Below are 24,022 nucleotides of genomic sequence, written 5' to 3' on the forward strand. Positions count from 1 at the left end.
ACAATATGATTTTATACCTCTGTTGACCATTTCAGTTTCAGATACAACTTAAGAATTGTTTATTGAAAGGTTTTCTGTCACCAAAATTATCAAAAAATGAATAATTAAATTCTGAAAGACCTGTACTTAAGTTTCCATGGCAAAATAGTCATTTGAAAATTCCATTATTCAACCTAAAATTGAAACAAAATAAAAATTCTATTGATTTATAGCAATTAATTATAGCAATCCACATTCTCTTGGATCTTGTACTGTTAAGTACTAGTCTGTAATAGAAACAAAAAGAAACTGCTTTCAAAATAATTTTCTAGGCTGATACTCACTGATTCACCCTTTTGAAAAGTAGTGTATGTTGCATATACTTTAAAAACATGGATTCTGGAACTGGATTCATAGGCAGTGCCTATGTTTTACTATTTCTGTACTCTAAAGAGCAGAACACTGAGCAGTATGGAGATTTCTCAAAAAATAAGAAAAACAGAACTACCATATGATCCAGAAATTACACTCCTCGATATTTAACCAAACAAAAGAAAAACATGAAATAGAAAAGATATATGCATCTTTATGTTCATTGTAGCATTATTTACAAACGCCAAGAAATGAAAGTAACCCAAGTGCCCATCAATAGATGAATGGACAAAGAAGATGTAGTATATATATGTAATGAATTATTACCCTTAAAAAATATTGAAATCTTGCCATTTGTGACAACATGGTTGGATGTAGAGGGTATTATGCTAGGTGAAATAAGTCAGACAGAGAAAGACAAATACTGTATGATTTCATTTATATGTGAAATATAAAGAATACAACAAACCAGTGAACATAACAAAAAGGAAACAGACTCACAGATATAGAGAACTAGTGATTACCAGTGGGAAGAGGGAAGAAGGGTCGGGCAAGATAGGGGTAGGGGACTAAGAGTTACACACTACTATGCATAAAATAAGCTACAAGGATATACTGTACAACACAGGGAATACAGCCAATATTTTATAAATGTAAATGTAATATAATCTTTAAAAATTGTGAATCACTATGTTGTACACCTGAAACATAATATTGTACAACTATACCTCAATTTTTAAAAAGAATCACATGACTGTTAAATGACAAAGGCAAGGGTCAGGTTTAGATTCATCTGACTCTAAAGCCAGCTTACAATGCTATGTGTACAACTATTTCAAGCTAAGGAATATTGGCAGATTTGTGTTCAATCCAAAAAAGAAATCTAATTGAAGCATCATAAGTTTTCAAGTTATACAAGGACTTAAACCATTCAGTGCTATTTGAAAACTGAAATACCCAAGAAGTCATCAGAGAAAGTAACAAAAAAAAAAACATTTCCCCTTGACCCATAGCTGTTCCCAACCATTGTGCTTATAATATGACTCTCATCTAAAGAATAGAAATCCTAATTCACTGCCACTCCCACTCTAGTTTCTTTATTCATTTTTGGTTTGTTTTGTTTTTTAAACAAGCCTTTTTCATCTGTTATTTCCTGGTGCTTTTCATTTCAGTTCCTCATCCTTCCACAGAGCGCTTTTCTGTAAATAGATCCCAGAACTGGAAAATATCTAATACTATTTGATGATGATGACAATGAAGACAAAGAATGATCACCATGATGAGGATGATTACTACACAAACAATCTAAAAGAATTGCTCAATTCAATGAGTATTTAACACCTTAGCTGTCTTAGAAAGTATGATAAATGTTCAGCATAATCCCCATTGCTACTTAACAATTAAAGAACTCTTTAGAATAAGATAAAGAAGTTCATCAAAATATTTTAGTAATTATATATATATATATTTTAGTAATATATTTTTGCAAATATTTGGGTCTAGAGTCAAATTTCTGAGTTAAGCAGATAAATAAATACTCTCCTTACATTTCCAATAGGTTTATTGTAACATGCGAAAAAATGGTGCTCACTCTGAATGTTATTCTGTTCCTAACTTTGCATCTCTTGCCTGGAATGAAAAGCTCAATGGTAAATTTGATTAACAATGGATATGATGGCACTGTCATTGCAATTAACCCCAGTGTGCCAGAAGATGAAAAACTCATTCAAAACATAAAGGTAAGTGAAAAATTGATTATCCATTTATATTTATTTCATTGAGTATTTTCAACTCATGTTACCTAGGCACATACACACATTCACACAGTTATAACTTTCCAAAATTGCTTAGACAGTATTCGTCATTTACATAACATGTATCTAAACTGTCAAGATTAATATCTGCTTAGTTTAAATATTATGTAGTATATATTAATAGCATTAGTCATTCTCCAAATGAATTATTAAAAGGCCAAACTACTAATATTTGTCCAACTCATTAAGCTAAAAGAAAGACCTTTGAGCTACTGGAGAATTATTTTCAAATTTTATCTTTATGAAGTTACTTTTATAATGTTTCAATAACTAACCTCCATTTAAGTCCTAGAGGTTCATTATCATACATTTTTTTTCAGTTGTTCATATTGTTCAATTTTGAAATTCTTAGGTATCTGATCTTAAAGAAAATATTACTTATTTTTGAAGTTGACTTACTTCCTAATTTTATCTGGGTTAGTCATTATAATAAAATATTCTATATATAGCACTCTAATATATACTGTTTTCTTTGATCCTCTCAATATCCCTATGAGGTGGTCAAGAATAGAGATTATTAATTACCCTTGTTGTATAAATTGAGAGAAGTAATTTGTACAGTCATACGATAAGTAGCAAAACTGGAATTTGAAGCCAATGACCTACATATTTTTAGAAAATCACTGCTTGTTAAAACTTTGCCTTTTATGAACACATTCTTTATGAGAAGATAACTCAAAATAAATCTAGCAAAATGTTCTTTTTCAATTAACAACAGTATAAAATCTACCAAACTTTAAACTCCCAATCCCATTTTAAGCACCTCTGTTCAATTCAATAAGCAACTTGCCAACAGACTGCCAGTCTTAATCACCTTTATATCTCACCTAGCACCCTCACTCCCTGCTCCAACCCATAATGCTGAATGCAGGTCTGGATAAGTGAAAAATAAAGAATTGATTTCTAAGTATATAAAAATGAGAGTTTACAGGCATCTCTTGCCTTGAATGAAAAGCTCAGTGGTAAATTTTATTTACCAGACTAGAGAAATATAGTAAAATGTAACCTATTTTTCAGTTAGTCTTTGCCAAAATATTTGGGGAGAGGGGCTTAAATTAACTTTTTTTTTTTTTTTAAAGATGATGTTGGGGGTAGGAGTTTATTTATTTATTTATTTTTGCTATGTTGCATCTTCATTTCTGTGTGAGGGCTTTCTCTAGTTGTGGCAAGCAGGGGCCACTCTTCATCGTGGGGCACGGGCCTCTCACTGTCACAGCCTCTCTTGTTGCGGAGCACAGGCTCCAGACGCACAGGCTCAGTAGTTGTGGCTCACGGGCCTAGACGCTCCACGGCATGTGGGATCCTCCCAGACCAGGGCTCGAACCCGTGGCCCCTGCATTAGCAGGCAGATTCTCAACCACTGTACCACCAGGGAAGCCCCTAGCTTCTTCTTGTTTGTACATTTTCATTTCATTGTGAAATTGTTACTACAAGGTATTTTTAATTTTTTCAGGAAATGGTAACTGAAGCTTCTACTTACCTGTTTCATGCCACCAAATGAAGAGTTTATTTCAGGAATGTAAGCATTTTAATTCCAATGACCTGGAAGTCAAAATCTGAGTACTTAATGCCAAAACAAGAAGCACATGACCAGGTAGAGTATTTTATCTAGCTCCTAAACTGTTTCTTTCTCCCTGTGATTTAAAAAAATTAATACTCAAATTTTTTTAGTAATTACTGATGACTACTTTAGTATTTAAATTAGTAATATTATGGGTCTTAATTTAGATGAAAAATTCCTTGTTTCTATTGCTCTTGGGATCTGTTTTGGCTTGTTTGTTCTGCTTTTTAGGCAGATGTCATAGTTGCTAATTCTTACCTAAAATATGGAGATGATCCCCATACACTTCAACATGGAAAATGTGGAGAAAAAGGACAATATATACATTTTACTCCAAACTTCTTGTTGACTAATAATTTGCCTATCTATGGGTCCTGAGATAGGGATATCTATTTTATACTATTTTTATTTCCACTGGAAACAAATATAACATTGTGATTAATGGTATTTTTAAAAAATTTTTAAAGGAAAAAATAGTTGTTAATACCTTTGGAAATTTACTAGTTATGTTCAACCTAATTATATTTCTTTTTGTGTGTGTTTAATAATAAAATTAACCATTTATTGATACTAACTCATTTTAACTTCTTTGGCCTTATGAAAGTTGTCAATTTCTAGATTTCCTTGACCCAGTTAGGTTGAGGAAGGGAGACTTAAAATATACGGAAAATAGTCAAATACAGGTTTCCCCCACTATCCAAAAGAAGCATTTCTATGAAAGCTTTCATAAGAATGTATACAGCAAAGAAGCAATTAGCTTAGGACACATCTTGTTAACAGATGAACAAAATATGTCGAGATAAAGCACAGATGCTCACAAACACAGTTCAAATCTATGGGGTTTGAGGGTGAGATGCTGAGAGCGATTCCCAGGGAAGGAGCTTGGTGGTGCCATTCTTCCTGCTCTGGGTGTGTGCTGTTTGTAAAACAGCTGGCTGCGAAACAAATGCTGATTGCTATTTTTACTTTTCGCTTTTTTTCATAAAAGCAAAAGTCCTCTTCGAACTTCTTTCTGTTAGCAAAAACAGGTACTAAGGTCTTTCGTAAAAGTGAAGTGGTGTAACGTGAACTTTCAAAAAGCCGGGATACATGTATTGTAAACATAAATTTATAAGTGGCAATATTCTCTCATATGCAGAGTATTTGTCCATGAGTGGGCCCATCTCCGATGGGGAATATTTGATGAGTATAATGTGGACCAGCCATTCTATATTTCCAGAAGAAACACTATTGAAGCAACAAGGTATCATTCTATTGAACAAATCTGTTTTCAAAACCTTTCACTTATGACTTTTTAATTTTCTGTACTAGGCAAACAAAGGCTACCTCAGTGGTTGAATGCTCAGAGTTAACTGCAATATCCAACCTGCCCCACTATATATCTGTCCAACAATTTCTGGTATTACACCTTGGAATCAAGATGAATCAAAATTTGGGAAAATTTTCAGTATTCATGGGAGTTGTACTAAAAATATGTTATTGTCAGAGGAAAGAGAAAGAGAAACGTTGTACCCTAAAACTTAAGATATCTGAGAGTTAGAGTTCAAGTTCCTACCCAATCTTTTATTCCATTTGATTCATAACTTTTTAAGGTGAATCTGTTTCATTGAAATCAATTAAACTGTTAGAGCCTCATATTAAATATATTTATTTTTCATTTAATCTTGAGCTTAAGAAGTACTTTTCATAAGGATAAGTGAGAAAATTGATTTTTTAAGAAGTATAATTCTGGGTAGATTTAGACAGGTCCTATTTATGAATAGACGAGATATTTAAACTAAAAATGTCAAGCACATGGAGTAGTTAATGAGCATTAAAGAACAACAGAAATCAGTGTAATAGAAAATAAGTCTTTAGGATAAAAAACATATTAGAGAAAAGAGGTGTGGTAGAAAAATGCCTTTGTGTTGTTTGCTTTATCTCTCTTAAGCTGCCTAGAATCTTTCCCACAGAGGAGGCTTTCAACCCAGGACACTCATTACTGTCACCTCCTCCCACGCAACTCCTCCCAGCACCGACTCCCTTATTCAAACAATGCTTGTTCATCCTTCAGACTCAGTTTAAATGCTTCCTCCCTAAGTGTCTTTCCTCTCCCTCCATTTGGGGTTAGACACCCTTGACACTGTTCCCAAAGCAATGTGCGTGGGCTTCTCTCACACTGGGCAGTAATTGTCTGTATTTTAAGATCCTTGAGGGCTGATTTTTTTTTTTAATCCCTTAGCCTTGGACATGGTACAAAGTAAAAGCTAAACAAAGAATGTATCAAACAACCAATTTTTAATAAATTAATGAAAATAAATAAGTTTCCTTATCAGTCATAAAAAGAGATATATTAGTAAAAACAAGTATCTAAAATAACATTTATTGAGCTCCTACTGTGTGCCAGGCACTTTGTTGGAGGCAGTGTAAGTTTAGTTTTCAGGCTTTTACTCTAGAGCTAACCCTCTTGGAAAACATGACTAACCATCTCCTTTAATCCTTGCAATACAAATAAATTTATTTAAATAGATTAATGTTTTGAAGTTTAATATTAACACAGAATGCGAGTAAATCCTGCAGATAAACAAGAACTCTTTTTATCTTTTACCCATACCCCACCCCACCTCATTCTCTGCCAGGGCCTTGACAATTATAAAGACCAAAAGGTTTGAATGCACAAGCATTTCCATGCAGGGTTTATTTTCATTTCTTCTTTCAATCTGGCTCAGTGATTTTCAAATGTAAATTGTAAAATGCTGTAAACACAAAAACCACACATGGTTTTGTATGTATGGTATACATGTATATATGTATACATCTATATAGCAATATGTATACGTGTATATATATATATGTATATGTGTACCATACATAAGAAATTTAAGAGGGTTTTAGGCATAATGTTGACTCTCCTCTCTCTGCTGGGAAGCAACTCCTCTGTATCTCTTAACTCAATTTTCACAACATCCTTGTGAATTAGGAATTATCATCTTAAACTCAAGGTCACAAGGATAATAGATATATTAGTCATATTAATGAGCAGTAAACATTAAGAAATATGAATTAACATCATTGTTCTTGTTGAAATCATGGTAAATAGGGGGAAGACACTGCCTACTTTTGTCAAAATGGAATGTTGGTACATGGTCTAGAGCAATTATCACTGAGGGAATGATTTTAGGATGTTAATCTTTATTCATAATTTCTCTGGCCTTCATGTACAAATATAATCTAATTCTTTCATCACAGATGTTCAATTCATATTACTGGTATAAACGTGGTTTTCAAGAAATGCCAGGGAGGCAGCTGCATAACAAGGCCATGCAGACGTGACTCATAGACAAGGCTGTATGAAGCAAAATGTATATTCATCCCAGAAAAATCCCAGACTGCAAGGGAGTCCATTATGTTTATGCAAAGTCTCCATTCTGTAAGTACCTTCTTTTCCTAGTCTCACAAAGGAACCCTTTAGGAAAAATTAATTAGGGAAGCTGGATTTTCTACTATGAAATTATATATACCAATAGAAATAAGGGAAATTACTGAGACAGTTAATTAATAGCCATTTTATCCAGTCCTGTGTGTCCAGTCTTGTCAGGGTGTATCTGGAAATTATTCTACCCTTTCTTACTAGCCTGCTTTCTTTTTTCTTCAGAGGTAGAACTGTACCCTTCTCATTGGCATCACAGAATTTCTTATTACATCCCTTCCCTCATTTGACTTCTGTAGACTTGTGTCTAGAACTACAACCTTACTTTTAATTCTTTCTTCTAAGTGTTATTCATATTACTATTCCAAAGTAATTCATTCTGGGAAAATGAATTTGGGAAATTCAGCTTCGGAAAGTACTGACAGTCTCTACTTTCCATTATCTTCACACTAAAGCACACTAAGTTTTGCAGAGTGATATTGTGAAAACATAAACGGCTCTGTCTCTACAGAACAACAAAAGAGGAGAGGTTCACAATCACCAATCTGACCAATTAAAAAATAACAACACAATAATTCAAGTTCCAAAGCTAATGTTTGACCTGAAATATTTGGTTGAATGTATAAACCTCAGTAGATAAGAACAGGTGACTTGGAGTCAGACAGATCTGATGTCAAAACCCAGTCTGTAATTTTCGAGCTGTGTCACTCTGAGCAAACTGCTAAATCTGAGATTTAATTCTCTGGTCTTTTAAACAGGAATTATAAAACTCACTTTACAGCGTTATTGCTGTTAGTTTTATAAGAGCTAATATAAATAAAGTACGATCACAGTGCTTAGCACAAGGTAAGTATAACATAAACTTAAAATTTTTAATTTTTTTAATTTATAAAATATTTGGATAATAGGGAATTGTCTCTTTCCCTGGATAAATCCAGCCTTAATTAATGCAAACATATTATAGCTACCTAATGAAAGTTTCGAAACATGTAAAAAAGACTTTAAAATATGAAACATATGAAAGTTATCAAAAACAACAAATCAAAATAAAGTATACTATCTCTAGATAGTAAACTAACATTTGAAAGAAGCAAATTTTCGTATACCAAATTACTAGCAACATAGACTTCTATGGGTAGAGGTTTGGAAAGGCCTATTATTTCCAATAAGATTTAAAATTGTTTTGGAGTCTAGGGCATTAATGATGAAGGACCTGAGTAAAAATATAGACTCGATATTTTTTTCTAAAACTCCTAAATGAATCCAGTGAGATATTTAAGTAGAAATTGTTTTCCAGCCTAATAAAACTCCCTCCTGGGAATATCTGAAACATGAATCTAGAAGTTTCACTTTAACCTGCTGAATCTGGATCCACAAAGGCAGCCAAAGTTCAGCATCCAAATAGATATCAGATCATGTGATGCAAGAGGATAATTGGAATATATACTGTCTGTACCAAACTATAAATTCCAAAAGCATTTGACTATGAGGAGATAACTCATGCTGCCTACCTGAAAAATAAATAAAAATGAAAGAAAATCATGTAACTGAAATATGGAGGGCAACTAATTATATAAGATATGGCTCAGAGATAAATACTGTACTTTAACCATATATCTTGTCCATAATAACACAACCTTCTAATTATCGTAACATAGACTAAATATATTGCATAGCATCTGTACCCAGGGCATAAGCTCAGACTCAAGAGAAATATCTGAAATAATGAATATTCAAGTCCATAATTTTCTTTCTTTAAAATTCATTATTCCCACTTCATGTCCATGTTAGGAACTGAAAAAATATAGAAATAATTAAAAATAACTGTTCTTGAAGAACTCAATTTAGTGAGAGAAGTAGAGATAAAAGAAAAATAAATATGAATACAAAGTAGGAAGAAGTAGAAACTAAGTGCCATGAGAGTACAGCAAATGTCTCCAATTGAAAGTCAGAAAATTGTGTCTAATGAGATGAGTTTTGAGCTGGGATTTGGAAATAAAATTAGTATGAACTTGCTAAAGCAGGAAGGGGAAGGGTATTCTAGGCAAAGAAACAGGTTTACAGAAACAAAGATGGAAAAATACAGGGATGAGAGGGAAGGGATAATGGGATAATATGTATACATATAGCTGATTCACTTTGTTATACAGCAGAAACTAACACAACATTGTAAAGTAATTATACTCCACTAAAGAGGTAAAAAGAAAGAAAGAAAGAAAAAAGATTTTAAAAAATAAGAAAAATACAGGATGCCACACATGACTGTACAAGTTGAGCACTGCCCAAATTACTTGCATCATGGTCACTAAAGATTTTCATATTTATTAGAACACTTTTCAGGTAGACAGCATTAAAAGAACTTGAGAAAAGGGCACCTTTTTCTAATTTGCACAAATTTCCTTTTCCATTTGTATTAGAGAGAGCCTTGTGAAAGTTTCTGGCATACTCTAAGGACAGGAAAAAGTTCAATGTTCTATAAGCAAAGCATACATGGTGAGGAAGAAGCAAGAAATGAAATTGAAACACAAAATTGGAACCTACAAAACTAAGGTGTTTGGATTTTATTTTATCAACTTCAGTCTAGTGATGTAACCAGCTTATCCTTTCAGGATGATAATTCTACTGACTGTGAAAAACAAAAGGAAGTGAGATAGTGGAGGCAGGGAGACCAGTTGGAGGGCCATGGCAATAGGCAGATAAGAGACCTGAAGGCCCTGAATAAAGGCAGTGACAGTAGCAAGAGGAGCCACATTTGGTAGGCATTTCATACCATCAAGTTGATTATAAATCACTGCTTTGACTGAAAACTATATTTTTCTCCCATCCAATATAACCCCTTCTGAAAAATGTAGATCAGAAACTTAACAGAAGGAAAACAAACTCTTAAAATTTGAATAAAAGGTATTCAGGTTTAATAATTTAGTTCTAAATCTGAGCTTACAGCAGGAGATTTATATGAGGAGGTCATTTAAAAAAACAAAATGATATTTATAAAGCTGAGGCTTTACTGCAAGATGAATTCTTTCCTGAATGCTACTAGTTTATGCTAGTGTTTTTCCAAGTTACTAGGTTTCAAAACTTGGAGGATTTTCATAGATTCTCTAGTAATGAAATATCATTTGGCAGAATTACTGGATACAACTCACCATTTGCAACTCAAAGAGAAGCAATCACATTTCCTCATTTTCTTCCCACATTTTCATTACTTTTTCGGGAGTATTATTTTATTTATGTCTAAGTTCACCAGAGCCAATTATATTTGAGATTGTTAGAATATCTGTTCTCAAGTTTTTCAATAAACTATAAAGAGATAGAAAATACTTAGGCAATTAAAGAAGGCCATTTTCTTTACTCCACTTTTAGGGGGAAGCTAGAAATTACTGCAAATCCTGTCCCTTTTTCCATTAAACTTATTTCAAGGCTTGAGTCCCCCAAGAGTCTAGAAGGGAAAGTAAGAAGTTAGCTTAAGCAGTTGCGTCAGCCGCCATCATCCCCCAGTGCTATGATCTACCTATACCTAAAAGAATTACCAAATAAATTTCCAGTGCATATTGATGGTTTTAATTTGCTTTTTCTCCATTCAAGTATGCAAAATGGATGTGAGAATGTTAGATTATGAAATAATTTTTAATTGTCAGGAGATAAAATCTGTGGAGGATGTACAAGGCAGCCAACTGTATATTTGGAAAGGAAGGTAATGCCTCATCAGTTACCGTACTACTGTCTTTCAACTGATTTTTCCCAGGTGACTGAATTTTGTACAGAAAAAGCACACGATACAGAAGCTCCAAACCTACAAAACAAAATGTGCAATGGCAGAACCACGTGGGATGTAATCATGGACTCTGATGACTTTCAGAATATATCTCCCACGAGAGAAATGAATCTACCGACTCCTCCTACATTTTCATTACTCAAGTCCAAACAGCGGGTAGTCTGTTCGTTACTTGATAAATCTGGAAGCATGAATTCAGTAAGACGTTTATTTGTTAGCTCTCCTAAATTAGGTATTTAAGCTAATAGAAATATAATTTAATCTTAGGTTTAGTTCTACTAAGCTAACTAAAAAATATTTTTATTATTCTAATAAATTTTAGTACAGTGATTTTACATGGACAAGCACTAGAAGATAATATACTAAAATAAAAATAATTGTTATATTAAGGTTATTGGATTACAGATGATGTTTATTCTTTAACTTTTAGTTCTAACAAACTAGAAATAACATAACTGAACAAAAAGAAAAGACGAAAATCATCCATAATTCTATGGAGCATATGTCATTCCTTTTTTCTCTTCATGTATTTTGTTTTTCCTCCTCAGAAATGTGATTATATCTTATATAATGTTTTATAATATGATTTTTTTTAACTTACTATACCTTAAACACTCCCCAAGGAAAAAAAACGATTCCATGACACAAGTTTTATTGGTCATATGGTATGCACATATTATAATTTAGTCAAAAAACCCCCATTACTGGACATTTTGGTGACTTTCAACTTGTTATCAAAAATTATGTTGCAACAAACATTTTTGTGTGCATTTTTAAATTATTTCCTTACTGTTAAAGAAGAAGGTATAAAATTTTAAGGCTTTTCCAAGTATAATATGACTGATTTTTAAAGTTTTTCTTTAATATTATTTCTTTTTAATATAATGAAGAAGTTAAACTCTAAAATACAGTAATCAATTATTATTATGATCTCTGGCCCATGAACTTTGTGTTTCACCAATCTGTCAAGATTGGAGGAATCTCAGGAATTGTTCAGACATCTTTTTCTTACAGGAAGACTGTCTCTTTCGAATGAATCAAGCAGCAGAACTACACTTGATTCAAGTTATCAAAAAGGGATCCTTGGTTGGGATGGTTACATTTGACAGTGTTGCTGAAATCCAAAATCATCTAACAAAAATAACTGATGATGGGCTTCCCTGGTGGCGCAGTGGTTGAGAGTCCGCCTGCCGATGCAGGCGACACGGGTTCGTGTCCCGGTGTGGGAAGATCCCACATGCCGCGGAGCGGCTGGGCCCATTAGCCATGGCCGCTGAGCCTGTGCGTCCGGAGCCTGTGCTCCGCAACGGGAGAGGCCACAACAGTGAGAGGCCCGCATACCAAAAAAAAACAAAAACAAAAAAAACAAAAAAACTGATGATAATGTTTACCGAAATCTGCCTCAAGCTGATGGTGGAACTTCAGTTTGCAGGGGACTCAAAGCAGAATTCCAGGTAAGATAAGAATGCTTTTCTAAATATCACTTGCCATTTATCATTGCTTTTAATTTTGTCCAGCTCTCTTGGAACAAGGGTCATGAGCTTAGAGGTCCCTCACTTAAATAATTTTTAAAGACCTTCTGCTGTCTATTGTTCATAGCTAGATCCTCTCTGAGTGTGGTTATTTCACCCACATGCTCCTGAGGAACTGAGTTGCGCTGAGGAGTGGTTAAAGGGAAGAAAAATCCCGTGTGCACATAATCATCATTACTTAGTTAGGAGCTCCTCATTTCTTTATCACTCCCATAGTCTGAATTTCTATGAGGAGAAAATAATGCTGTTAAGGGGACTGTGGAAGAGGGAGATTACAAATATTTTTATATTACGGATAAAGAAAACCCCAGTTCATCAAGTTAAATTGACATTTAAAAATCACAAAGATAGAGGTAGTTCCTCAAGTATAGTACCAAACTCAAGATAGATACATAGAAGTTTAATGAAATAAAAATTGTGAACTATATTAAAACACCTTCAGTACTCATCTGAATTTCTTCCGACCTAAGACAGCCTCTATTTAAGCCTATTTATATTCTTTTTCAGTGAAAGGAAAACCGTTTCCTTTCACTGACCCTCTCATTGCCTCAGCTACAAAGTGGAGACTGTTACTCTTATTTTGGCCACTAGTTAATATCGTCTCTTAGCTTTCCTCATGATATCTGTTTCCTGTAAATCACATTGCTTTAAGAAAACACACAAGTTCTAGATTCAGACAAACCTGGAATTCTGGTTCTATTATGCCCTAGCTAAATGACTGTGGGTGAGTTACTCAACTAAGAAAGTCTCAGTTTCCTCAATTAATGAAATGTGGAAAATAACAGAACCTATCTCATTTAATAGGAACTATGTCAGATAAATAAGCCTCCCCTAATGTTCATAGCAGCATCATTTACAATAGCCATGATATGGAAGCAATCCAAGTGTTCATCAAGAGATGAATGAATAAAGAAGATGTAGGGTGTATGTATATATATATATAATACATATATACAATGCAATATTACTCAGCCATAAGAAAGAATGGAATTCTTCCATTTGCAACAATGTGGATGGACCTAGAGGGTATGATGCTTAGGAAAATAAGTCAGACAGAGAAAGACAAAAACTGTTATCAATTATATGTAGAATCTAGAAAATAACACAAACGGATGTATAGAACAAAACAGAAACAGACTCACAGATATAGAGAACAATCTAGTGGTTACCAGTGGGGAGAGGAAAGAGAAAGGTGCAAGATTAGGGTATGGTATTAAGAGATAAAACTACTACATATAAAATAAGTAAGCAACAAGGATATATTGTATAGCACTGGGAAATATAGCCATTATTTTGTAATAACTTTAAATAGAGTATAATTCATAAAAAGAGTAAATTACTATGTTGTACACCTGAAACTTTGTAAACTTTTAACATTGTAAATCAACTATAATTCAATAAAAAAGATAAACAAGTGCTCAAGAAAGGATTGCTATTATTATAAAAATCATAATTCTCATATATGTCTATTCACTTCTAAAATATGACAGTACTATATCTTGGGAATATGTTATAATGTTTGCGCATGTTGGTTCATACATGTTTTTCTTAATATGTCTTGATATATATCTATGACATTTTGACCACAGAGTCTATTACTGAAGAGATTATATCAAATTACATTCAAACGTATAAAAAACCTCTGTTACTCATGTAAAGAGACCATATCAACATATAAGCTTTTACTTACAGAATCATAATAATATCTGAAATTTATTGAGCATATACTGCATTAGTGCCTACGTTAAATGCTTTACATTCATGATCTTACTTTATCATTACCATTAATGTTTTAGTCAGGCACTATTTTTATGCCCATTTTACACATAAAGAAACTGAGGTTCAGAGTAATTAAATATCTTTCTCAAGATCATAGAGTCAGTAATTACTCCAAAGTTCAAAAAGGTAATCATTACAGTGAGCTATTTATAGAACTCTATTATAAATATATATTCATATATATGAATGATAGAGAAACTAAACACTAGCTATTCTATTTAGCAAATGGCAGAGCTAGAATTTACTCTCAATTTGTTTGAGTAAATTGTCTTAGTCACTACTTTTGGTAAAAATCAGGAAAATACCCCCAAAATTATAATACTTGATAAATTCAGGAACTTCTTTCTTCATGACAGGTCAATGTTTTTTCCAGGAAATCCTGAGATTCTTCAATTAGCAATTAAAATGCGTTAAAAGGCACGTCACATCATTTAACTTTGAACACCTGCCTTCAGTCACGGCTTTACAAATGTTGTCTAGTGTGCAAACTTCCAAACTGCCTGGGTCATTTGCCTCTACCTCAAGTATCTCCTGGGATAATAAAAATAGCTAACATTCATTGAGTACTTACTATGGGTTAGACATTGTTCTCAGTGTTTTATTCTTTCTCTCTTGGGTAGCTTAAGTATATGTGAAAGCACTGTTAACATTCTGCCTTTGGAAACCTACAAGACCATTCTACATTACACTCATTTCCAAACCAACAAAACCTGGAATGACAATACAAAGTTTCCTTTTGCAAAGTTTCTGATGCATAGACCTAAAGACTTCTCCAAGACTAAAGAACAGATTTATTCTTAGTTTAATTTATTTAGATATTATATTCTATAATTAATAATCTGGTTTTTTACTATCAGGCAGTTATCTACAGTAACCAAAGCACTTCTGGTTCTGAAATCATATTACTAACTGATAGGGAAGATAATGAAATAAACTTATGCTTTGAGGAGGTAAAACAAAGTGGTGCGATCATCCACACCATTGCTCTGGGACCTTCTGCTGCCAAAGAACTGGAGACACTGTCAGATATGACAAGTAAACCTTCGGAATAGAGTTTGAATAGAAAACACTTTTTCAGTTTCTCTCATTCCAGGGGCTCTTTCCCCTTAAACTACAAACTGCTCAAAATTTTCCTATCCTAAAAAATTAATCTTTGTCCTTTCCTTGTCCTTGTCCTTCAAATTAATATATTTCCTCTCCCCACCCCCACTTCTCTCCATTTCTACCTATATTAACTTTTTCTAATATTAGTCAACATTTTCTGTCTTCATTCATTTCTCACCACTTTCTACCAATACCACCAAAATGAAACTTCTTTCTCCATGGTTACTAATGACATTCAACTGCAGTTCCAAAATTCTAGCTCAGCATCTGTCCTGCTCAATCTTAAAGTAGAGATTCAGATAGCCCTATTTCACTGAGGAAGAAATGTAAACCTAGAGAATAGAAATGATTTGCCCAAGGCTAGAGTTAGAGACCTGATTACTGGGCCTTGCTCTCTGAAATCCATTCTTTCAGCTCCTGACACCTAAGTTATCTCCCTCTTCATTAACTCCTGTATCACTTATTTTCTGCACTTAATCAATTTTTACTTTATTCTAAACTGTCACTCTCTAATTGTTTTGGTATATCTTAGATATAAATAGAAAATAAGCAGCTAGTTTAAAAATTGTCTTTAATTTTCATAATGTTATTTGGTGATTAGATCAGCTTTACTAATGTGGAAAGCACTTAAATCTAATGATTGATATAAAAATAATATTTGGCTAGTTTTTTTCTTTGTTCTAACATATTTTGAGCAAGGTTTAGTTATTGTAGGATTACATCTAGGATACTGATATATTAAAAGTTCCTAAGGTCTGGGAAATTCATCTTCTGTAAGTTTAAAAAAGAAAAATTTTAATGTATTTTATAATATATTGATAAGAGTATAATAACAAACATGATTTTCCCATTTAAAATTAGTATTATATGGATTATTACTCAGCCATAAAAAAGAACAAAATAATGCCATTTGCAGCAACAAGGATGGACCTAGAGGTTGTCATACTGAGTGAAGCAAGTCAGACAGAGAAAGACAAAATATCGCTTATAAGTGGAATCTAAAAACATGGTACAAATAAACTTATTTACAAAACAGAAGGAGTCACAGATGTAGAAAACAAACTTACGGTTACCAGGGGCAAAAGCAGTGGGAGGGATAAATTGGGAGACTGGGACTGACATATACACACTACTATATATAAAATAGATAACTAATAAGGACCTACTGTTTAGCACAGGGGACTCTACTCAACAGGGAAGAGAATCTAAAAAAGACTGGATATATGTATATGTATAACTGATTCACTTTGCTGTATACCTGAAACTAACACAACATTGTGAATCAACTATACTCCAATAAAAATTTAAAAAATAAAATTAGTATTATAAAGGTAAATAAAATTCCATTTTAGGAGGACATCATTTTTATGCCAATAAAGACATAAATGGCCTTACTAATGTTTTCAGTAGAATTTCATCTAGAAGTGGCAGCATCACTCAGCAGGCTATTCAGGTCAGTATCTTTAAAAAAATTCTTTGCCTTTTTACACTTGTAATAACTTTTTATTATCCTAAATAGTAACTTCTTTCTCTAATAAATAACTATTCTGCCTGAAAACATTTCAGGTGTAACATCCTTATTGAATTTGCTTTTTGTAATACTTATAGTCACTTTTTCTTTTGATTTTTCTATTTTTTATCAGTATAAATGCTTTTATTTGCAAAATTCTTCAAAATAATTCTTAGTTATTTTTAATTGAAATCTTAAAAGTATATTTAGAATTACTCTGAACTGACTAAACTTTGAAATGTTACTAACTGTAATAACAAATCAGTTTCACATGTTTGTTGTTTTTATTTATGTAACAGTTGGAAAGCAAAGCCTTGACAATTACAGGAAGGAAATGGATAAATGGTACAGTGCCTATGGACAGTACAATTGGAAATGCCACTTTCTTTGTTGTCACATGGACAATACAAAAGCCAGAAATTCTTCTCCAAGGTCCACAAGGAAAGAAATATAAAACCTCAGATTTCAAAGAAGATAAGCTAAATATTCGATCTACTTGTCTTCGAATACCAGGTATTGCAGAAGTAAGAATATTTTTTAAATTTTCTCCATGCTTTATCAACCAATTTTGAGGAAAAAATGAAGATAACATCATATACAGGAGTAGGAAGATATTACAAAAGCTCTCAAATAGCTATTTTTAAAATTTTCAGACAGGTACTTGGACTTACAGCCTTCTAAATAATCATGCCAGCCCTCAAATGCAAACCGTGACAGTGACTACTCAAGCAAGAAGTCCTACTACACTCCCAGTAATTGAAACAGGTCACAAGTCAAACTACAGCCCATTACCCTAACCCACTGATTGTTTATGCACAAGTCAGTCAAGGGTTTTTGCCTGTACTGGGAATCAATGTAACAGCCATTATAGAAACCGAAGATGGACATCAAGTAACATTAGAGCTATGGGACAATGGTGCAGGTAATAAGAATCTGCGTCAACTTCCACTGAACTTAAAATGCTACTATAATCACATGACTTAGAAGTCAATATTTCCTATATATGCTAATGAAACATATATTAAGTGAATTTAATTTTAATGTTTTTAAAACTTTTTAACTTTTCAATTAGTTATCTTGTCTAGGCATAAACATGAGCATATTTATCTTCTTTAAATTTTATGAACAATTTTGCCTTTCCCATGTAACAAGAGTACAGTTTTTCTCTATTTTCATTAGTGTCGGTGTTTTGCATATGCTTTCTGAGGTTTAGTTATATTTTCCTTATTTTGTTAGGAGTCTCTTATGAAATAATAATAGCTAATATTAATTGAATGGTTACCATGAATTAGACTTTTCCAAAGTCAAAGTTTGGCAAGTGGCCAAGCCAGGCTTTGAACCCAAGTAGTTTGATTCTAGGGTTCATGTGCTTAAAAAATTGTGCTATACTATTGCCCAAAATAGCTTCCATCACTAGTGCTCATGAAGTTGATATTGTCGTTTTTACTTTGTTGTATGTCTAATATTACATTTCAATATCAAGGTACTGATACCGTCAAGAATGATGGCATCTACTCAAGATATTTTACAGATTATCATGGAAGCGGTAGATACAGTTTAAAAGGACATGCCCAGGAAAGAAACAACATGGCTAGGCTAAGTTTAAGACAACAACAGAACAAAGCTCTGTACATACCAGGCTATGTTGAAAATGGTAAGTGGCATTAAAATAGAAATGTGTCATTTATTTAGGTAAATTATATGTGGCAAACATTTAAATTATAATGTACTATGGAAAACCTAGTTATATAATCACCTTTATGTTTCAAAACCATATTTATGTTAACAGACCTAGCATAGGACTATGCTTCCAATATGTTTTGTTTACATCTCCTTCGGTTCATTTACATTGAGAAAAAAAAATTACTCAGCACCTCCTAGGTGGCAAACATTTTGCTAGATGCTGGAGCTACAGAGATAAATAAGTTGCCATCCTTGTCCTTGAAGAATTTACAGTCAAGAAGTAAAGATGGATAGGTTAAAAGATAGTACTAACATTGCACGTCTCCTAATCAATTTTATTTATTTATTTTTTAAATATTTATTTGGCTGCATTGGGTCATAGTTGCAGGATCTTCATTTGCAGCATGTGGGATCTTTTGTTGTGGCACGCGGGCTCTTGGTTGCAGCGCAGGCTCTTCGTTTTGGGGCACAAGCTCCTCTCTAGTTAGACCCTGTGGGCTCAGTAGCAGCAGTGAGTGGGCTCTCTAGTTGTGGCACACGGGCTCTTGAGCGCGTAGACTTAGTCGCCCCACAGCATGTGGAATATTAGTTCCCAAACCAGGGATCACACCCATGTCTCCTACTTTGGAGGCGGATTCTTACCCACTGGACCACCAGGGAAGTCCCTCCTCATCAATCTTTAAATGACACCAATAAAACAAGCTTTTTTTTCACTAAAAGCTGTTACTTTTTCAATGGCTGCTATCAATCAATATTAACCCTCTACAGCTGCAAATGAGATTATGAAATAAAGAATAGGTATCACAATATGAAAAGTTACAAAATTGCTTTTTTGGTAGGTAAAATTATACAGAACCGGCCCAGACCTGGAGTCAAAGGTGACGTGGCAAAAGCTGAAATGGACTTTAGCAGACTAACCTCTAGAGTGTCGTTTACTGTATCAGGAGCTCCTCCTCCTGGTAATCACCCTCACATGTTCCCACCCGCTAAAATTACAGACCTTGAGGCTAAGTTTAAAGATCTTATTCAACTTTCATGGACAGCCCCTAGCAATGTCCTAGAAAAAGAAAACGGTAAGTTTCATATTACATTTAAAAATATCATATACTAAAATAAATCCCACTGGTTTTCATTTGCTAAAAATTTTCTAATGTCTTATTTATATATAATATGTATAGATTGTCTACTATGGGCCACCTATTTTCATATGTGAAAACTTAAGCTGCAAGAGATAATGAACTGGACCAAAGTACTTCACATTAAATAAATTATAAGTCTAACTCACTCTCATCAGATTCTGTTGTGCCAAACTGCCTCTCACAGTATGAACCATCTTAGAAATTACTTGGAGAAGACTGACTGCAACTTTCTGTTGCATCCCTTTCTCCCTAACAGGGAAAACTTTTTCTAAGTATTTCTGTACTTGCACAATTTCATTCATTGATTGACCTTTTGTTGAATTTTCAAATACTATTAGGTTCTTTTTTTTTTTTTTTTTTAAGATTTGTGCACTCAGAGGGAAAACAGCAGAAGCAAGAAATACCACAATACTGCCACCTGTGGAACAAAAGCCACATTCACAGAAAGTCAGACAAGATGAAAAGGCAGAGGGCTATGTACCAGATGAAGGAACAAGATAAAACCCCAGAAAAACAACCAAATGAAGTGGACATAGGCAACCTTCCAGAAAAAGAATTCAGAATAATGATAGTGAAGATGATCCAGGACCTCGGAAAAAGAATGGAGGCAAAGATCGAGAAGATGCAAGAAATGTTTAACAAAGACCTAGAAGAATTAAACAAACAGAGATGAACAATACAATAACTGAAATGAAAACTACACTAGAAAGAACCAATAGCAGAATAACTAAGGCAGAAGAATGGATAAGTGACCTGGAAGACAGAATGGTGGAATTCACTGCTGTGGAACACAATAAAGAAAAACGAATGAAAAAAAATGAAGACAGCCTAAGAGACCTCCAGGACAACATGAAACGCAACAACATTCGCATTATAGGGGTCCCAGAAAGAGAAGAGACAGAGAAAGGACCCGGAAAATATTTGAAGAGATTATAGTCGAAAACTTCCCTTACATGGGAAAGGAAATAGCCACCCAAGTCCAGGAAGCGCAGAGAGTCCCAGGCAGGATAAACCCAAGGAGAAACACACTGAGACACATAGTACTCAAACTGGCAAAACTTAAAGACAAAGAAAAATTATTGAAAGCAGCAAGGGAAAAATGACAAATAACATACAAGGGAACTCCCATAAGGTCAACAGCTGATTTCTCAGCAGAAACTCTACAATCCAGAAGGGAGTGGCATGATATACTTAAAGTGATGAAGGAAAAACCTACAACCAAGATTACTCTACCTGGCAAGGATCTCATTCGGATTCGATGGAGAAATAAAAAGCTTTACAAACAAGCAAAAGCTAAGAGAATTCAGCACCACTAAACCAGCTCTAGAACAAATGCAAAAGGAACTTCTCTAAGTGGGAAACACAAGAGAAGAAAAGGACCTACAAAAACAAACCCAAAACAATTAAGAAAATGGTAATAGGAACATACATATCGATAACTACCTTAAACGTGAATGGATTAAATGCTCCACTCAAAGGACACAGGCTTGCTGAATGGATACAAAAACAAGACCCATATATATGCTGTCTACAAGAGACCCCACTTTAGACCTAGGGACACATACAGACTGAAAGTCAGGGGATGGAAAAAGATATCCCATGTAAGGAAAATCAAAAGAAAGCTGGACTACCAATACTCACATCAGATAAAATAGACTTTAAGATAAAGAATGTTACAAGAGACAAGGAAGGACACTACATAATGATCAAAGTATCAATCCAAGAAGAAGATATAACAATTATAAATATATATGCACCCAACATAGAAGCACCTCAATACATAAGGCAACTGCTAACAGGTCTAAAAGAGGAAATCGACAGTAACACAAAAATAGTGGGGGACTTTAACACCTCACTTACACCAATGGACAGATCATCCAAAGTGAAAATAAATATAAAAAGTTTTGTATAAAAAATAAATTAAATTTAAAATTTTTAAAAATGATAAAACTTGCACTTAGTTGAGTGCACAAATCTTTTTTTTTTTTATATAGCAGGCTCTTATTAGTCATCAATTTTATACACATCAGGGTATACATGTCAATCCCAATCACCCAATTCATCACACCACCACCACCACCACCCTGCTGCTTTCCCCCCTTGGTGTCCATACGTTTGTGCTCTACATCTGTGTCTGTATTTCTGCTCTGCAAACTGGTTCATCTGTACCATTTTTCTAGATTCCACATATATGCGTTAATATACGATATTTGTTTTTCTCTTTCTGACTTACTTCATTCTGTATGACAGTCTCGAGATCCATCCACATCTCTACAAATGACCCAGTTGTGTTCCTTTTTATGGCTGAGTAACATTCCATTGTATATATGTACCACATCCTCTTTATCCATTTGTCTGTCGATGGGCATTTAGGTTGCTTCCATGACCAGGCTATTGTAAATAGTGCTGCAATGAACACTGGGATGCATGTGTCTTTTTGAATTATAGTTTTCTCTGGGTTTACACCCAGTAGTGAGATTGCTGGGTCATATGGTAATTCTATTTTTAGTTTTTTAAGGAACCTCCATACTGTGCTCCATAGTGGCTGTATCAATTTACATTCCCACCAACAGTGCAAGAAGGGAGGGTTCCCTTTTCTCCACACCCTCTCCAGCATTTGTTGCTTGTAGATTTTCTGATGATGCCCATTCTAACTGGTGTGAGGTGATACCTCATTGTAGTTTTGATTTGCATTTCTCTAATAATTAGTGATGTTGAGCAGCTTTTCATGTGCTTGTTGGCCATCTGTATGTCTTCTTTGGAGAAATGTCTATTTAGGTCTTCTGCCCATTTTAGGATTGAGTTATTTGTTTTTTTAATATTGAGCTGCATGAGCTGTTTATATATTTTGGAGATTAATCCTTTGTCCATGGATTTGTTTGCAAATATTTTCTCCCATTCTGAGGGTTGTCTTTTCATCTTGATTGTAGTTTGCTTTGCAAAAGCTTTTAAGTTTCATTAGGTCCCATTTGTTTATTTTTGTTTTTATTTTCATTACTCTAGGAGGTGGATCAAAAAAGATCTTGCTGTGATTTATGTCAAAGAGTGTTCTTCCTATGTTTTCCTCTAAGGCTATTAGGTTCTTAAGAAATAATCCTTACTCTCAACAGTTAGTTGAGTGCAGAAGATACTTCATGCAAATAAACAGATAATTTTACAGAATATGATGAGATATGCCATTGGACGGCCACTTCGGCTTGAGGGTTAAGATCACAAGGTATATCTTAAAAGGCTTTTCAGGGAAGACTATCCCTGACCTAAGGCTTGAAGAATGAGAGAAGTTAGCCAAGTTAAATGAAGATTTCCCAGAGACAGAGAGGATCTCATGCAGAGATTTGGCTGTGGAGTTTGAATTAGAGTTCAAGGCCAAAATATCTCATTCATTCCAAGTTCCTTAGAATAAATTGCCATCATTCCAGTAAGCTTAAATCACTTTCAGCTTTGCTTTAAATTTAACTAAATTAAATTAGTATTTATTGAATGCGTACCATATTCCAGTATTGTGCTAGACTAGTAGATTCTTTTGGTTTTTTTTTAAATTCATTTTTGGCTACATTGGGTCTTCGTTGCTGCACGCTAGTTTCTCTAGTTGCGGCGAGTGGGGGCTACTCGTCATTGTGGTGAGCGGGCTTCTCATTGCAGTGGCTTCTCTTGTTGTGGAGCACAGGCTCTAGGCACGCGGGCTTCAGCTGTTGCAACACGTGGGCTCAGTAGTTGTGGCTCGGGGCTCTAGAGAGCAGGCTTAGTAGTTGTGGCTCACAGGCTTAGTTGCTTCACGGCATGTGGGATCTTCCTGGACCCGGGCTCGAACCCATGTCCCCTGCATTGGCAGGTGGATTCTTAACTACTGTACCACCAGGGAAGCCCTAAACTAGTAGATTCTTATGGGGTAAAGCCAATCTTGCTATTTTCCCTTTAAGGTGGTAAAATGAAAGCAATATGCATATCAATAGACACATATCTCAGAGGTTGTCAGTGCTGAAAAGCCACTTTCAATGCTATTTCTCCTGGGTTATAATAAACCCTTTACTATATGCTCTGAAAAGAAATGATGCTTTTTAACCTTTCATTTCCCATGTAGCTATATTTCTTTTTATCATTATTACACAACGAAAAAAATCATTCTAAAACCAAAGGAAACATAAAATACCCATGAAGTGCTCTTTGTACTTCAATATTGAGATTCTTATCATGACAGCTCTGAAATACATTATGACCCTTAAAAATACGGTGAAATTAAAAAGAAACTTCCACTGAAAAAGCCATAAATGAAATTATCTGACCAAATGTTTAATTCTGAATTGAATTCAGTTAAGACCAAGTCTTCAGTTCATGATTGGCTTCATAATAAATGTCCCTTATGCT

The 24,022-nt window shown here is 34.1% G+C and overlaps 1 protein-coding gene across 1 annotated transcript in view; it reads left to right on the plus strand.

Moving 5' to 3' along the window:
* Positions 1 to 1,931: 1,931 nt before the first annotated feature.
* LOC136131272 (calcium-activated chloride channel regulator 1-like) overlaps positions 1,932 to 24,022 on the plus strand; it is an 81,094-nt gene continuing 59,003 nt past the window's right edge. Inside the window, 15 exon segments of the mRNA XM_065888118.1 lie at positions 1,932 to 2,090; positions 3,619 to 3,759; positions 3,958 to 4,097; positions 4,865 to 4,969; positions 6,955 to 7,135; positions 10,881 to 11,108; positions 11,925 to 12,052; positions 12,274 to 12,364; positions 15,079 to 15,256; positions 16,678 to 16,778; positions 17,135 to 17,359; positions 17,489 to 17,604; positions 17,606 to 17,757; positions 18,319 to 18,489; positions 19,358 to 19,591. Coding sequence (XP_065744190.1) covers positions 1,932 to 2,090; positions 3,619 to 3,759; positions 3,958 to 4,097; positions 4,865 to 4,969; positions 6,955 to 7,135; positions 10,881 to 11,108; positions 11,925 to 12,052; positions 12,274 to 12,364; positions 15,079 to 15,256; positions 16,678 to 16,778; positions 17,135 to 17,359; positions 17,489 to 17,604; positions 17,606 to 17,757; positions 18,319 to 18,489; positions 19,358 to 19,591 — 2,350 coding nt within the window.

Source organism: Phocoena phocoena, chromosome 1, assembly GCF_963924675.1.
Source record: "Phocoena phocoena chromosome 1, mPhoPho1.1, whole genome shotgun sequence".
NCBI lineage: Eukaryota > Metazoa > Chordata > Mammalia > Artiodactyla > Phocoenidae > Phocoena > Phocoena phocoena.